General features: G+C 48.7%; 1 protein-coding gene across 1 annotated transcript; it reads right to left on the reverse strand.

The window, feature by feature from the left end:
- Positions 1-9,773: 9,773 nt before the first annotated feature.
- On the reverse strand, positions 9,774-15,738 carry LOC128343038 (carbohydrate sulfotransferase 14-like). The gene has a single exon (XM_053291444.1). The coding sequence runs from the start codon at positions 15,157-15,159 to the stop codon at positions 13,396-13,398; it is 1,764 nt and encodes a 587-aa protein (XP_053147419.1). The 5' UTR covers positions 15,160-15,738; the 3' UTR covers positions 9,774-13,395.
- Between the last annotated feature and the right edge of the window lie 2,599 nt (positions 15,739-18,337).

An 18,337-nucleotide genomic window follows, 5' to 3' on the forward strand; every position in this document is an offset into this window, starting at 1 on the left:
CCCAAGGCCTATCTAGTCCAGCATCCTGTTTCCCACAGTGGCCCACCAGATGCCTCTGGGGAGCCCATGGGCAGAGGTATGTGCATGCCCTCTCTCCTGCTGTTGCTCTCCTGCAACTGGGATTGAGAGGCATTGTGCCTCTGAGGCCAGAAGTGGCCTATAGCCCTTGGACTAGTAGCCACTGATCGATCTGTCCTCTATTAAGTTGTCTAAGCCCCTGATTGGCAGGTGGTCATCACCATATCCCATAGCAAAGAATTCCATAGAACTTCCAAGGTAAAGAGCCCCAGATGCTGCAGCCTAGCCTCATAAGGGAGGTGTTCCAGGCCCCTGGTCATCATGGTTGCCCTCTTCTGCACCTCTTCTAGTTCTACAATGTCCTCCTTGAGATACTGTGACCAAAGCTGTATGCAGTACTCCAGATGTGGCCGCACCATAGATTTTTATTAAGGCATTATATTAGCATCTTTATTTTCAATTCTCTCTCTTCCTAATGATCCCTAGCATGGAATTTGCCTTTTTCACAGCTGCCGAGCATTGAGTTGACACTTTCAATGAGCTGCCCACCACGATCCCAAGATCTCTCTCCTGACCAGTCACCAACAGCTCAGATCTCATCAGCGTATATGTGAAGTTGGGTTTTAAACCCCAATATGCATTACTTGACACTTGCTTACATTGAACCACATTTTCCATTTTGTCACCCACTCCCCCAGTTTGGAGAGATCTTTTTGGAGCGCTTCACAATTTGTCGTGGATTTCACCACCCTAAATAGTTAGTGTCATCTGCAAATATGGCCACTTCACTGCTTAGCCCAACTTCTAAATCATTTATGAACAGCAGGGCTTCTCAACTTTGGCCCTCCGGCAGAGGTTGGCCTACCATTCCCATAATCCCTGGCTATTAGCCACTGTGGTGGGGGATTATGGGATTTGTAGTCCAAAAACAGCTGGAGGCCCCTCAGTTGAGCAGGCCTGATGAACAAATTAAAGAGCACTGGTCCCAATACCTGGGGGACCCCACTTCTTACTTCCCTCCATTGTGAAACTGTCCATTTATGCCTACCGTCCTTTTCCTGTCCTTTAACCAGTTACCAGTCCACACATGTGCATTAATACAACTGCAGTGATGGGAATAGGTCAGTGCTGAAACACTGTTCTCTGGTATCTGCAATGCATCCCAGTGCTTTGGGGCTGCAGTTTGAGAGTTGGGGCTGTCCTGGGGTGTTGCAGGCTGTTCTACCATTTTGGTCCGGTTTTGACAGTGAATGGGGTTGATAAAAGTGCACTATTGGAAATACTGCAGTGCTCTAATATTGTTCTCCAGTGTCTCCAGCACAGCCCACTGCTTTGGGGATGTAGCTTGGTGTGCGTGTGTGTGTGTTTCAGGCTGTGGTGCATCACAAAGGAATCACAAGGTGGCCCTGCAGCTACTCAGACACATCAGCGTATATGTGAAGTTGGGTTTTCAACCCCAATATGCATTACTTGACACTTGCTTACATTGAACCCTATTTTCCATTTTGTCGCCCACTCTTCAAGTTTGGAGAACCTGGCCTTCAGATACAGCTGGAGCCCCCATCGCAGGCAGACTGAAAGGGCAGGCAAAGAAGTAAATCTGGAGGGAGAGTTACAAATCCGGAGTTAACCCTCTGCCGCTTGCCATGTGAGCACTGACTTGAATTATGCACTGCACCACAAATCTGATCTGACCCATTCCGTATTGTATGAAATAAGGCAGTCATTGATGAAGTGTTTCCTGTGATGAAGTTAATTTCATTATAATTAATGAACAATAGTTTAAGGTCTGTTATGCCCCTAATCTCAAGGATCTCTTTAAACCAAAGGACTCCAACATTATGACAAGGAGGCTTCTTCCATAGGGCCTCTTAGATGCCCCCCAAATGAGGGCTTACTCATTCACTCTCTCATATTCCTGCCTGTGGAGACTACAAGCACACTCTTTGGTACAGATTCTGTACGCAGTGCTCCTGCAAATCTTCCTCCACCTAGAAACTGGAATACACCCAACAGCCAGCAGGCCTACTGGCAGTCTTAATCAGAGGCGTAACTAGGGAAAACGGCGCCCGGGGCAAGCACTGAAATGCCCCCCCCCACTGTGCCCCCCCGTCGCCCCCCCAACATACTACATTATACTTAGGTTTTTCCTCACAAGCGCCTGCCGCCGCCGCCAAGCCAGGCCACTGACTGGCTGCCAGGTGCCAGCAAAGCAATGGGGGGGCGCAGGCGGCACGGAAGGGACCGCTCGTGGAGAAGGGGGTACTGACACACTCCCTTGACTGCTGCAGCGCTGCTGCACTGAGCAGGAAACATTTGTATTAACAAAAAAAATTTAAATTTTTTTTTAAAAAATTGGTCATGGCGGCGCCCCCCATGTGACCAGAAAAGATGGCGCCTGGGGCACGTGCCCCCCCTGCCCGCCCTATAGTTACGCCTCTGGTCTTAATGCCTTTTCTTTGGCACAATTCACTGGCAAAGTAATTATTTTCAGTAGAAGCAATAGGAAAAAGCCCAGAGGAAACAGGAAAAATACAATACATGTAACAGAAAACTCAGTGGTTCAGGCTACATGGAACTTTTAAAACTATTCCGCTTACTACAGCTAGATTCTAAGAGGATTGATGGAAGCAACAGAAATGGAGGGTTCTCAACTCTTTACTCACTGAATAACACTCATGTATGTAGGAATGGGCCCTTGAAAAGGATAACTGGTGGGCCGTGGACTGGCTTTGGTCTCCCCCACTGCCATTTATCCCCCACAATTACACCCAACTTCTTTTAAAGGATTCCCCCCAAACAAGACTCTGAAGTCAGCATGGCTGAGAGGAAAATGGCCCAGTGGGTATATTTCCAGGGGTGAGTCTGTAAGCATGGGAAGGAGTGGTCTCCCTTCTTACCTTCCGCTTGCCACTGAATTCCTATTATTTTATTTATAAATATGTACACACACACACTAATAAAAAATACATTGATAACCCACTTTCCCATCTGATTTGAGTCCTCAGAGAGGCTTACATAAAAACAATAAATCAATAGTTAAAAGATAATAAAACATTACAGCCAAGCACAGTAACAGCATAAACCAAAACCAAACAGCAAACTCATCATTAATAGGCAACACTAAAACATATCCAGGCATAAACAGAGGGTTTTTGGGCGAGGGGTGTTAAAATTGCCTTCTAAATGTTCTCAGTGAAGCCGTCCTCTCTGCCTCTAGAATTCCACCGTCTGGGCACAGCTGTAATTTCAGCATTGGCTTTAAATAAGTTTTATAGATCTCTGCTTTTGAATTTAAATGCTCTTATGTATTCTCCTTGTTCTGCTGTTCAGTAGTTTTTTCTGAGGTTGTTGCTTGCTTTGTACTGCTTGTATGCTACTTTGAATCGAGATGACACAGAAATATTTTCAATAAAACCACAGCACATGAAAGCTTAGGGATGCATGTTCTGCCCTCAGATACTTTAAAAGTAACATCTAATTCTGTCCTTAGAAATTCTAAAAGATAAACTCAAGTCAATCATTTTTAGGGTTACTGTAGAGATTACAGAGATGATGTCTGTGAAGCACTTTGAAGCTGAACACTCTTCCAAGGGTTGCCAGGTCAGATGCATCCAAAACCCTGATATTTCTGAGGCAGGGTCTAAGTGATATCACAAGATCATGAACTCTTGCAAAATGGGGGGAAAGAGCCCCCTGGTAAACAGAGCCTAACAGCAGAGCAAAAATGGTCTGCGATTAACCTCTGCTGCTGCCCATCTTTTTTCCACCTGAGAAAAAAAGCCACAAACTGGAGAAAGAGGGACATTTTTAGCCTTCCCTGGTTCTAAAAAGGCGACTCATTCAGACGTTCTAAAAGCGCTCAGCTGAGGCCATGTACAGAGGAGCAAAAGGCGAGGAAGTCCTACCCCTGCCATCAACCAGCAGCATGCCCCACCGCTCACGCTTATAGCGGGTGCTTCTGTGATTGAGAGCCAGCATGGTGTAGTGGTTAGAGTGCTGGACTAGGAGCGGGAAGACCCGAGTTCAAATCCCCATTCCACCATGAGACTTGCTGGGTGACTCTGGGCCAGTCACTTCTCTCTCAGCCTAACCTACTTCACAGGGTGGTTGTGAGGAGAAACCTAAGTATGTAGTACACCGCTCTGGGCTCCTTGGAGGAAGAGGAGGATAGGAAATGGAAATGGCGAAACTTGGTCAATCCACAGAATCACAGAAGCGCCTGCCATCAGACTTTCAGTTTCCCCATCTCTCAGACAAGCCCTGTTGTAAGCATGTGAGGTGGGTGTGCTGCTGATTGTCATGGCAGGGGTGGGCCTTCTTCTTCCTCTCCCTTTGCCCCTCTGTATACATCCACAGTGGGGTGATTCTATAACCTCTGAATGAGGCTTAAATGCTAACACTATTCATGATATTGATTGTCTTGCCTACAGAAAGGTGGGCTATAAATAAATCAAATAAATAAGCAATAGAAATATTTAGATACACAAAGTTTGTGTGCATAAAAGCATTACACATTTTCAATTTGATGAGTATATTTATTAAAAGTATTTCATGAAAGGTTTCCTATCATTCCTTTGGAAGAATTGTGACGCATTAGCAGCATCAAGACAGCTGTGAGGGCCCAGACTCCTAAGCCAGAAGTTTAGCTGTTAGGAACAACAGTCTCTCAATCATCACTCGGAGGACCAGAAAGACAAAGTTAACCATATGGTGGAATTAATACACCTTCTCCCTTGTGGAGAAGAGTGGCAAGGAACAGAAAAGTCATTTCTGCCACTGCAGCTGTAGCTCCAAAAGGCCAACCCTTTGTACTAAGTACGTATGTTGGATTTCATAGCAAGTAGCCTTGGAAACCAATAATTCTCCTATGGATAAAAGGATTAAAAAGCCAACCATCATCATCATCATCACACAAGATTATTTTTACTGGGAGTTAAAAATGCAAAAAGCATTCTTATTTGGGATGCTTTGTTCAGTAGCTCCTGAGTCAAATCGGCTCCAAAGTTGTGCCATTAATTAAATCCAACCTCATTGTTGAAATCTAAACACAACTGAAGGCATGATAGTTTTGAGATTTTCTTCTTCAGCTGTGCTGGGATTTCAGAAGAGCTGGCTGCAGCATCCAAGATAAGGGCACACACAAAAGAGTATATGTAGCAAAGGGCTGATTCAGACAAAGCATTCCTCTGGTTCTCTGGGAGTTCTTATCTGATGTATTCATTGCCAAGTGGGAAGAATGCCAGATCTTTTGGATGCATGGAAGTGAAGCAAATAATGGGGACAAAAATAACAGGAAGCTAGAAAGCAAAGAGTAATATTAGGGAGTCTAGCTTTTGGCACTAAAGTTTAAATTCTACTCTTCTGCAATCAAAATATAAATTTGTACACAGCATTTATTAAATGTATTTTGGATGCAAATTCTCAATCTAGGAAAAATTGTCTCTGTGGGCAAAAAATGACCAAAGTGGAGGAGACAAATGAATTATGGAGAGGTGGAGACATAAGAAAAGGTTGGCAGGAGGAATGGAAGATTGAGGTCAGCTAGGGGATGCTGTCAAAAGTATCATTTCTGAGAATGCTGTTGATTGTAAAGTGGACAGTGGACTTCCCTGCTATTGTAACTGGTGTGACATTCAATGTGTGCTGCTTTGCTTTGTTGGTTCTATTTTGATTGTAATTGTCTGCAATTTTGCATGCTTCAGGGCTAAATAAATACATTTATCTGAAGAATGGGATGGAGAGACATGCATACGTGTTACTGATCATTTTGCAAACTGTGTATGAGTTTTGGAGTCTTCCTTCCTTCGCACATAGCTCCCAATCCAAAGAGCAGAAATGCACATTATGGAAGACACCAGCCTGTGTCTCCATGCTGAAAATGGCATCCACACATCAAGTTATCTCCCTCCATAATATCTAGTTCAATTGATCCTGTTTCATGTCATCGTACATTTTCTGCCCCATAACACATCATTGATGATGATATCATAAGAAACAAGGTTCCTCTACATAATGGTTGATATACAGAGCAAGGAGCAAAAGAGAAGACTAACAGAACTTCCCAACTAACTGCACTGTGCCACCTGGAAATATGTCCCTGAGCGGACATATTTTGTAATTTTGTATTTGGTAATTCTATAAATGAAGCAACTGGAATAACTATGGAGATAATTGGGCTGCTTGAGTCAAAACGAAGGTCTTGCACAATTTGGATTTTATGAGGGAAGGGTGTGGGTAACAGGGAAATAGACATGGTGGCTGACATGATAAAGAAGCCCTATGTAGGTGGTTGGGTTTGCAGCACTGCTGCTCTGGACCCAGAAACAGCAGCAAGGCTGGAGAGATTGGGTGGCAGCTACAATTGGTACAGAATGTGGCAGCCAGACTGGTCTCTGGGTCAACTCGAAGGGACCATATAAAACTGATTCTGAAAGAACTGCACTGGCTGCTGCTATGTTTCCAAGTGAAATACAAAGTGCATTGGTTATTACCTGCAAAGCCCTGAACAGCTATTTGGGTTATGGCCCATTTGTCTCACGAGTATACCCCTTAGGTTCTGGCCATGCTTGGTCATGAACCCAGCTGCCTATTAAGATCATCTGGGGAGGTCCGGTTACAGTTGCCACCGGCTTGTTTGGTGGCAACTTGTGACCGGGCCTTCTCTGTGGCTGCCCCAGGGCTTTGGGATATGCTCCCTGTCAAAATAAGAGCATCACAATCTCTGATTGCTTTTAGAAAGACCCCCAAGACACACCTGCTTTCTCAGGCTTTTAACTGAAATTAATTTTAAACTGTTTGTTTTTATCCTATGAAATTGTTTTAACTCTTATTCTGTGAAGTTGTTTGTACTCTGTTTTATATTTGTTGTTTTAAATTGTGTACACTGCCGAGTGGTACACTGAGGGAAATAAGTATTTGATCCCCTTCTGATTTTGTCCATTTGCCCTCTGACACAGAAATGACCAGGCTGTAATTGGAATGGTAGGTTTATTGTAGCTGTGAGAGACAGAATAACAACAAACAAACCCTCAAAAGCCCAGTGCCCAAAAGTCAGCGATGGATTTGCATTGTAGTGAGGGAAATAAGTATTCGATCCCCTATCAACCAGCAAGATTTCAGGCTCCCAGGTGTCTTTTCACTATATGCAGGTAACGAGCTGAGATGAGGAACACCCTCTGTAAGGGAGTGCTCCTAATCCCAGCTTGTTACAGTACCTGTATAAAAGACACCTGTCCATAGAAGCAAGCAATCACTCAGCTTCCAAACTCACCACCATGTCCAAGACCAAAGAGCTGTTGAAGGATGTCAGGGACAAGGTTGTAGACCTGCACAAGGCTGGACTGGGCTACAAGACTATTGCCAAGCAGCTTGGTGAGAAGGTGACTACAGTTGGCACGATAACTCGCAAATGGAAGAAACACAAAATAACTGTCAATCTCCCTCGGTCTGGGGCTCCATGCAAGATCTCACCTCGTGGAGTTGCAATGATCATGAGAACGGTGACAAAGCAGCCCAGAACTACACGGGGGGAACTTGTCAATGATCTCAGGGCAGCTGGAACCATAGTCACCAAGAAAACAATTGGTAACACACTACGCCGTGAAGGACTGAAATCTTGCAGTGCCCGCAAGGTCCCCCTGCTCAAGGCAGCACATGTACAGGCCCATCTGCAGTTTGCCAATGCACATCTGAATGATCCAGAGGAGAACTGGGCAAAAGTGTTGTGGTCAGATGAGACCAAAATCGAGCTCTTTGGCATCAACTCAACTCGCCGTGTGTGGAGGAGGAGGAATGCTGCCTATGAGCCCAAGAACACCATCCCCACCGTCAAACATGGAGGTGGACACATTATGCTTTGGGGGTGTTTTTCTGCTAAGGGGACAGGACACCTTCACCGCATCGAAGGGACGATGGACGGGACCATGTACCGTCAGATCTTGGGTGAGCACCTCCTTCCCTCAGCCAGGGCATTGAGAATGGGTCATAGATCAGCATGACAATGACCCAAAACACACAGCCAAGGCAACAAAGGAGTGGCTCAAGAAGAAGCACATGAAGGTCCTGGAGTGGCCCAGCCAGTCTCCAGACCTTAATCCCATAGAAAATCTGTGGAGGGAGCTGAAGGTTCGGGTTGCCAAACATCAGCCTCGAAACCTTTCTGACTTGGAGAGGATCTGCAAAGAGGAGTGGGACAACATCCCTCCTGGGTTGTGTGCAAACCTGGTGGCCAACTACAAGAAACGTCTGACCTCTGTGATTGCCAACAAGGGTTTTGCCACCAAGTACTAAGACATCTTTTGTGAAGGGATCGAATACTTATTTCCCTCACTACAATGCAAATCCATCGCTGACTTTTGGGCACTGGGTTTTGAGGGTTTGTTTGTTGTTATTCTGTCTCTCACAGCTACAATAAACCTACCATTCCAATTATAGCCTGGTCATTTCTGTGTCAGAGGGCAAACGGACAAAATCAGCAGGGGATCAAATATACTTATTTCCCTCACTGTATATAGATATCATAAATAAGTCACATATTTTGCTACACACTGACCATGCAACACAGTAATGTGGTGCCCCCCACATGGCCACCTCACACTGTGGCAGACAGACATGGTTTATATTCAGTCACTGCCGAATGCCATATTCCAAGGCTGTTGTGATGTGTCTGCTAGGGCACATGCACAACCCTGTGTGGCTTGGGGCTTAAACCCACACAACAAATGGCAGTTGACTGACTGCAAAATCCAGCACATGCAGAATTATGTACAAGTTAGCTGGTGGTCAGGAAGCCGCCTCAGCCTGTGAAAGTGTGACTAACAACTGCAGCTGTCACAGGAGAAGGCAATCATGTCACTCTCCCAATAACAAGGCACTTTGCACCTACAGCAAATACCAGGCGGAAATGCCTGATTCGCCGCCATCCTTTGGCTGTTGCCAACTAAACATGCTGAGCCGTCTGCATCAATGCAAGAGCCAGATGCAACCATCCACAGAATCAGGCACATGGCTGCAGTGCTGCAAATGGTGACTTGTGCTGCTCCTGCAAAAGTCCCACGTCTTTCCTTGCTGGTGGAAAACAAAGTCAGTTCTTTCCTTTGCTTTTAAAAATCACACCATCGGATATCATACTGCAACTTTTGGCACAGCAGAGGGAAGAGGAAGTCAAAGATGAACCACTTTGCTTCCAATGTTATAAATGTTGGAAATTCTCTGTAGTGAGAGATTTCCTTTCTCGTTATAGCAGAGTGCACAGAGGCTGTGTTGTGCCTCTGTGCACTCTGCTATGAGAAAGGAATTCTCTCACCACAGAGAATTTCCAACAGGTTATGGGCCCAGCACGCTTCCACTGCGCAACTCTGCTCCCCCCCGCATTGAGAGGGGGAAGCAGAGTTGCGCAGCGGAAGCGTGCTGGGCCCATAACCTGTTGGAAATTCTCTGTGGTGAGAGAATCCCTTTCTCATTATAGCAGAGTGCACAGAGGCACAACACAGCGGAATTTAGTTAGGCGTGCGTGTATGCTGAGAGTAAAGTAACTTGGAGCCTATTCATAGTTTCAAATCAATATAAAAGGCATTTATTAAGGAACTCCATTCTAGATAGGAAAGTGAGGAGTTAGGATCTCTAATCTATCTATCTAGCTGGATGCAGATGGATTCTGCATCCTCTCTGCACATATGGTGCAGGGAGAGAGCCTTGCCATGTTGCAAGGTAGGCGGGCAGGTAGCAAGAGAGAGAAGGAGGAAGGAAGTTGAATCCCCTAAGAGTAGCAATCTACATTTCAAAGGGATAGCATCAGAGCAGTGGAGAAGTGATGACAAATGTCTCGACCCTCTAGCCCTCTGACTTACTAGTCTGTCCTCCACTGTCTGAGACAAAGAGACAGCGCAAAGTCTTTTAACTTCCAACAACAAAAAGGGGGTCCGCTCTCAAGCCATTACAGATTCCCCCCTTGCCCCTCTCACAGCTACAAACCCATACAATAAAAGGTAAAGCACAATATCAAAAAAAGTTTTACATAGAAACTTTATTAAAATGCAGATACTGTATAAAACATTCGTGAACAATTCTGTCCATTCTCACCCATGTCTTCCCAAGTTGAAATACAAATCATAAATACAAAGTTCTGAGATGAGAATGCTATACATATATTAACAGTCAAACCTTAGGTTTTCTTCAGCAAATGCCCTGGAGAGATGAGATTTTCTAGTATTCTAACAACACTGTAACAAATACCTCATAGGTAATTTTTGATGTTAAAGGTAAGATTGCAAAGATATTTAATTTTAATACTAAAAGCAAAATACATAGAGATCCATGGAGAAAACAAATAAAATCTTGGAACACCCTAGCAAAACTACTGAACCAAGGAGAATACAAACCCCATATCTGAACAAATAATTTATGGAATTCCTAATTATCTGGACAGCACATTATACACACCCTGCTCCTTTTATCACTTTTGCCTCAAAGTAATATCTTCTATCTATCTTCTATTTATTTCACTAAGACGGTCCATGTGTGGATGAAGGGGGATGCGTCGTGGGAATCTCGCGAGAGCCTCGGAACTCTTGCAAGGAACTCTCCCGGAGAGGCAGCGGGAGACGCAAACTGGCCCAGAAGGTTGTGGGGCAGGTGGGGAGGGGGTGGCCCCGGAGGCAGGGGGATAAGCAAGCGAGAGGTGGAGGGAGACCCCAGGGAGAGCCAACTGGCCCAGAAGGTTGCCGGGCAGGTGGCAAGGGGGCGGCGGTGGGGAGCGGCAGAGCCGTGCTGCACCCGGCGGGGAAGGAAACCACTGCTGGGCTGGCGGGCAGAGAAGGAAAGGTGAGAGCAGGCGGGCAGCAGAGCTGCGCCACCGAGAGGAGCCTGGCTGGGTGGGCAGAAGAGCTGCACAGTGCCCGGCGGGGAAGGAAAGCGCAAGGTGAGAGGAAGCGAGCGGCAGAGCGGGTTACCTGAACCAGCAGGTAAGTGCTCAAAATAACAGCATGCCAACATTTGTAATGCTCCAGCATCGTAGGCCACATACTATGTCTGCATCATTACCTATAGGTGGCTAGGAGAGCACAAATGTTTAGAGTAAGGGTTACATTTTTTAAATTATTATTATTACATTTATATCCCGCTCTTCCTCCAAGGAGCCCAGAGCGGTGTACTACATACTTGAGTTTCTCTTTCACGACAACCCTGTGAAGTAGGTTAGGCTGAGAGAGACATTACTGGCCCAGAGTCACCCAGCTAGTTTTCATGGCTGAATGGGGATTTGAACTCGAGTCTCCCCGGTCCTAGTCCAGCACTCTAACCACCACACCACGCTGGCTAATAACACAAGCAACTTCTTAGTGTGTGTGTGTGTGTATGTGTATGTATATGTGTGTGTGTGTGTGTGTGTGTGTGTGTGTGTGTGTGTGTGTATATATATATATATATATATATATATATATATATATATATATGGCTCTCACTGTACTACAATACTGAACTAAAACATAACACTGTCTAAGATTGCTGCCCTCATGTGACAAGACCTACATGCTAGTTGCAGACACACACCATCTACATGCAGATGTGCAGTACAATCCAATTTATGTTTACACAGAAATGAGACCATCCACAGGAGGTGGAGGAGCGGAGTGCAGAACCCCAATGAGAGAAGATGGCGGCACTGAGATGTGGGGCCCCAGCTGCATGAATCTCCTGCCTCACCACCCCACCACCACCACCACCTGGAGCGCAGTTTCAGCCTGCTTCACCAGCCACCCTTTGACCCAGCTGGCCCTGTGGGGCGCGGCCTGGTTTGCCAAGCACAGCGCATTGTGGGGCCCAGCTGAGCTGGAGGGCAACCACTGCTCCAGGTAGGAGCCATGTGCTGGGTCAGGAGCCATGGGCAAGATCTGTGCTACTACTGCAGCAGCCACCCTGCGAGGCGTTCTGGTTTGCTCATGATGAAGAGCTTATTATGATGCCCAGCCAAGGTGGAGGGCAGCTGCTGAGACACATGGGATCTGTGCTCCAGGCTGCCATCAGAGTGCACCATGTCACAGCTGCTGTGACAGGTAGAAGCCACACTCCAGGCCAGCAGTGGTGGGAAATATCAGTGCTGCTGCCACTGAGAGTGCAGATCCTCCACCCCCACTGGAGCAGCCACTCTCTGACACAACCACCTCCACTCACACTGAGGATGGCACTGAATGCTAGGAATGTGCAGCACAGAACACAAAATGCTCGGGATGTTCTGTCGGAGCAACCAGGAAGCTGGTCGCTCCAATGGTACTACCCCTTTCTGGAAAGAACTTCCTGGCTGCCATTTTGGATTCCAAAGTGGCCCCTGCACATGCATGGTGGCCATTTTAAAATCCAAAATGGCAGCCAGAATGCTCCAGCCAGAAAGGGGTCATTCCATTCCGTGCTTGGAACAGGAAACTTTTTTAAAGGCGTTCTGTTCTGAGCTTGGAACAGCCCATTCCAAGCTTGGGACATCCCTACAGAATACGACCAATTTTGTTAAACTGGGCTTTCTCTCCAGCAAGTGTCTTTCGAGAACTGTAACCCTAATCACAGGTCTTCCATGATTACAACTTCATTCCCCCGCCCCCAAATGTAAATGCCCAGCTAATGTAATGTAAACGTAACTGCTCTACAAAATGTAACTGCTTTCCAAAAATGCTTTGTTCTCAAAACATACAAAAACACAGACTGGATAAAAAGATTGAGTTGAACTTAGTGCTGCATCTATTTATATATTTATTTCTCTAAGCCAAGCGTAGAGATGCGTGGGAATGCCGCAGATTCTGGTGCCAGCCATTGGTTGGGAGAGCTTCGGCAGCCGGATTGGCTGGGCAGCAGAGGCTTGCTCTGACGGGCTCTCAGACTTTGGGTGGCAGAGGAGGCGGATGGGCGGGCCAAAATGGCGGGGAGGGAGTGAGCCTGGCGGGGAGAGAAAGCACTGCCGGGGAGCAGAGAGGGAAAGCTGCTGGTGGTGGGAGGAAGACGAGAATCTCTGGAACGACAAGGAACGGACTGGGCCAGTGGGGACGAAAGAGAGCAGCCAGGCAACGGCTGGTGGCGGCGGGAGGTGGCGGCGGCGGAAATGGAGGCCAACAAGCTGAGAAGACTGGAGCAGAAGGCGAGAAGGAGGGCAGGAGAGACTGGGGCAGGAGGAGGCGGCAAGAGAGAAGGGGGGAGGGAGGGAGGGGGGACCCGCAAGCCCCAAAGAGCGCACAGATGCTCTGTGCGGGTTCAGCTAGTACATATTAAAAGGCTAAAGCTAGTTTTTATGTAAAGGCAACCTATAAACAAGGCATTTGATGTCTCATGTTGATTAAAAGTGCAAAATTTGGAAATTGCATAGGACACAAATTGCATCACCATGGAAAATGTTCACTGTCGGCAAAATTCACTGGTAACATTTGGAAGTGGATAAGCAAACAAAGAGAAATCCAAAATGTATTTTGGCAACAGCTCTTTTAAAAGTCCCTTTGGAGAGTTACAGAGATAATAATGCAAACTTTCAGGAGTCACCGGCTTATACCATGATTGTCTTTCTGGGAACCGTACGAAAGAGGGGGCTTGGACCCGTTCGAGAATATAACTGGCATCTTCATTCAGTCTTTCATAGGAACCAATGAAATCGTACCTCATCACACAGGGCTGGCACAAGTTGTAGATGGGCATCCAGTGTTCGTTCATTCTCTCCACCTCTTCATCTAAAAGGTACCGGAGAAATTCAGAGAAGGTGACATCATCTCCTGTGCTTTTCCCAGGGTTTTTCCTATACCTTTTGACGATCTCCACACCATACTTTAGTTGGTATTCTTTGATCTCTCCAAATTTGTTCCTATAGGCTGATAAAAGCCTCTCCATTGGATCTCGCACAAATAAGAACTTGAAATAGTGCTTTAGTCGGTAATGGATCTCATCGGGCTTCATGTCACTTAGGAAGACCAAATCCCTTTTATGATCCATTTTAAGGTTCACATTCACATTCTCCAGCGCACCATCTAGAACTTTAAGGATCCGTTTCCAGTTGGAGCAGGCAACTTTGGGGACGTAGCAGTACAAGAACCGATGTTTGTCGCTAACCAGGATGTGCTTGAGCACCGTCCTTCTCTGGCCTGCGGAGAGGTCCCCAAGGCCGCGAGGCATGTTTCTTTGCCCACACATGGTGCGGATGGTCCTATTACGGATATCCTGCAGCACCTGGTAACTCACGTCCTCCGAGGCGGGCGCCGCTCTGGCGTCGCCGGCGCTCCTCCAGGACGGCTCTCCGTGCGAGGGATGAAGCGGTGGGGACTTCACTTCAGCCAAAATCCCCTTCTCGATCATGAGCAGCAGGCCGCTGGAGGCCACGATCACGCCAAACATCAGCATGGAAGGCAACAGGATGGTGCCACTGGAGCCACGGGAGCGGGTCCTGGCGGGTGCCGAGGGCCACCGCCGCTGCACGGAAGGGGCTCCCCTCTCTTTCCCTCTGGCCACCATTGGGATGAGAGGCTGTGGAAACATGGCCCGAGGTGGGGTGGTCGTCGCGGAGGGGCCGGGAGGCCAAGAGAGAGCGCCACGCCTGGGATGATGATGATGATGATGGCGGGGTTGGGTCTCCTCTCCTCTCCGCGCGTCTGTGGGCAGCCCCCTGGACCAGCCTCGCCCAGCACTACATGCTGCTTCTGCCGAAGGGGACCTCCCTGGTTGCTGCCTGCCATGCACCGCGGAGCAGGAGCGCGCGGCGGCCAGGCGGAGGCTTGCGCAGCTGCTGCTGCTTCTCGTTGCCCGCCAGCAGCGAGTGGGGCGCAGAAAAGAGCCGGATGCGCCGCGGCGAAAAGGGGAAGGGCCGCCCGGCAGTGACGGCTTGGCCTGGGGGGCGGGTCCCCCCTCCAGAGCCTCCTCTTCCTCCTCCTCCCCCGGTTTGTAGCTGCCCCCCCTCGTCTCTCTAGCAAGCGAACCCTGTGGGCTGGGGGGGTGGGGCTGCTGCTCGGGAGGGAGAAGGCGATACTCGCCGGCCCCCGCCCGCTGCGACTCTTCCTCCCTCCCTCCCTCCCTCTGCGGGGGGAGGGGACTGGAAAGGAGGGGCTCAGCCCCCAGGCAGCTGATGCTGGGGCGGGGGCGGTGTTTCAAGAGTGCCCGCGTGGTCTCTTCCTTCCCCATCACATCACTAGGATTATCCTTGGCTAGTTGGGACGCCGCGTGGATTTGGGTCTGTCGTGCTGGGTGGGCCGGACTTTAGGTGCCTTTCGGGGATGGCAACGCTTAATGGGCAGCTCTTGGTGGAGGGGCGGGTTAGGGCTCCGTCGGAAGAGGGGGGCCTTGCCGCCTGCTCTTCTGCAGGTCACGGACAAGGAAGGACCACCATGTTCCGCGCGAGGGGCCTCCTGGTAGGATCGCAGTCTTTTCAGTGAGACCCAGGGGCGTCTTTATGGCAGGCGCGGGGCTCAGGGCCGTGGGAGAGGGGGCCGCGCCTCCCACCGCAACCACCCACCACCAGCAAGGGCGAGCAGGAGGAGGGTGAGTGGGTGGGTGACAGAGAGCGTGAGCGTTCTTGCCTCGCCCCCACCGCTGCCCACTGCTTGGCGGTGGCGAGGAGGGTGGGCAGGTGTCATGGCCCACCCTCCCCCGCTCACCCATCCTCCCGCCGCCGATGCCTCCACCCGCCGCTTTCATGGTGGAGGCGAGGAGAGCGGGTGGCTGTCTTACCCATCCTCCGCCGCCCCTCCCTCCTCCTCGCTGCCGCTGCAAAGTGGGAAGTGGCGGCGAGGAGACTGGGCATGTGGCCTGCCAGCACACACCCTCCTTGCCCGCTGTGGCGGGTTGCTGCCCTTGGCGGCTTTGTGCCCCAAGAAGGCACTTAGACAGCTTTAATGGACAGAGTCCTGAGCGGCGTTCCCTCTAACAGGGGCCCCCAGATGCTGTTGACTGCAACTCCCAGAATCCCCAGCTGCAATGGCTTTTGCTTGGGGATTCTGGGAGTTGTAGTCAACAACATCTGGGAATCCCCTGTGAGGAAATGCTGGTCCTCAGGGTAATCGCTGCTGCAGGTGGGAGCCGAAGCTGAGGGCAATGGGAAATATCTGCTTCACTAGCAAGCATGACTTGTCCCCATAGCTAAGCAGGGTCTGCCCTGGTTGCATATGAATGGGAGACTTGATGTGTGAGCACTGCAAGATATTCCCCTTAGTAGGGGATGGAGCCGCTTTGGGAAGAGCAGAAGGTTCCACGTTCCTTCCCTGGCAGCATCTCCAAGATAGGGCTGAGACTGAGAGAGACTCCTGTCTGCACCCTTGGAGAAGCCGCTGCCAGTCTGTGAAGACAATACTGAGCAAGGGCCTGACTCAGCACATGGCAGCTTCCTATGTACCTCATCTTTCAATTCAGCCAGCCCTGTGGCATGCCCTGGTTTGCTGAGGTGAGCTCACCACAGAGCCCGGGCAAGTTGGAAGGCAGGTGGGAGCTGCATTCCCGGCCAGCGTGGGTGGGAAATCTCCATCATGATGACACTGGCAGAGTGCGACTCCTGCTCACTGTAGCAGCCACCCTCCAACTCAGCCAGCCCCACAAAAGCATGACCTGGGGCCTTGGCCAAGTTGGAGGGCAACTGCTCCAAAGAGGCAATAGTCACGCTTCAGGCCAGAGGCGGTGGGGGGAAACCCCCCTGCTGTTGCAGCTACAGCTGCTGCCTTTCGCGTCCAGCAGCCCCTGGTGTGCTCCGCTTTGGTTTGCCAAGAACAGCGTGCTGTGGGGCTTGGCTGAGTTGGGGGGCAGTGGCCCTAATGTGGCTGTGACCAGTAGGAAATATCCACACTGCCGCTGGCAGAGAGCAGCTCCTGTCTGCTGCAACAGCCACCCACCAACTTTGTCAGCTCCCTGGCAGGCTCACTCCGAGGACAGGGAGATTCAGGTCTGGACTCTCTCTGCCACAGTAGCTGGGAGTGGGGGCACAGGGTGATGCCTACCCCTGTGGACAGCACCCACCCCTAAGGACGGCACTCAGGAGACATAGCCGTGTGTGTGTGTGATCTTCTTAGGATGCTATTCTTGGTAGTAAAATGATGGTCTTATTCTTTTATTTTCGAAAACAGTATTTTTTTTTTTTAAGAGAGAGAATGTAGTCTGCTACACATTATTTTGGTCCCTTCTTATTTGTGTATCCTGCAAGAAAAAAGGAAAGGGAAAAGAAAAAGAAAAAGACACAGCAGCAATTTCCTGTACACCAGCCCACTGAAGTTAATGGCAGCTGTCTGGTGGGAAACCAGCTAGCTTTTCTTCTTGCTTGGTATGTTATCAACAGAATAGGGAAGTGCAATGATGCTTTCCATCCTAATGAAAGCAGATGACTCGTAGGTGACAAAGCACGCAGCTCTTCCTTGGAACCCAGGAGTGAGTTTGCAAGCCTGGGCTGAAGCCACCTTTCTTTTGAACGGAGAGTAAACCTGATCAGAAGTAACTACATTGGGATCTACACACTATTGCTGATTGTGATCAATATGAGAGCACAAGAATCATGCTGAAGCAAGTTAAAGCTGCCCAGTTGGATCAAATTAAAGATCCACTGAATGCAAGAGTACTCAACTTCGGCTCACCAGATGTTGGACTACAACTCCTATCACCCCAACTCCCATGATGGCTGGAAATGATCATCTGGGGAGCCAAGGTTGAGAAGCCGCGATCTAATCCACCATTCTGTTTCCCACAGTGGCCAACTCTGTGAAGGTCAGTAGTAGAACATGAAGGAAATAGCCCTCCCTTGTTTTCCAACCCCAGTATCTGGGCAAGAGATAAACTGCCTCTAAACATGGAGGTCGGCATTCTCTTCTGTTGGACAGTTCATCTAAAATGTAGATTGGGTTTGAATCAGCTGCATCTTCCAGACTCAGGGCTGCTCAACTTTGGCCCTCCTGCAGATGTTGGTTTGTTTATTCGATTTCTATACCGCCCTTCCAAAAATGGCTCACGGCGGTTTACACACAGAAATAATAAATAAGATAGATCCCTGTCCCCAAAAGGCTCACAATCTAAAAAGAAACATTAGATAACCAGCAACAGTCACTGGAGTCATGGTGGCCTACAACTCCCATAATCCCTGGATACTGGCCAATGTGGCTGGGGATTATGGAAGTTGTAGTCCAAAAACAGCTGGAGGGCCAAAGTTGAGCAGGCCTGAAACATATCTAAATGAGGCTGGGTTGTGCCTGTGCAAAGTAAATAGTTCTAAAGCTAAGAAAGGAATTACAGATGTAATTTCATCATATAGGGAGACTGGGAAAGAACACAAAAAATGACATTTATTACAGATGTAAAGTTGGCCAATCCTTTAATGGCCAGCCAATTC

The sequence above is a fragment of the Hemicordylus capensis genome, chromosome 1, assembly GCF_027244095.1.
Source record: "Hemicordylus capensis ecotype Gifberg chromosome 1, rHemCap1.1.pri, whole genome shotgun sequence".
Taxonomy (NCBI): Eukaryota; Metazoa; Chordata; class Lepidosauria; order Squamata; family Cordylidae; genus Hemicordylus; species Hemicordylus capensis.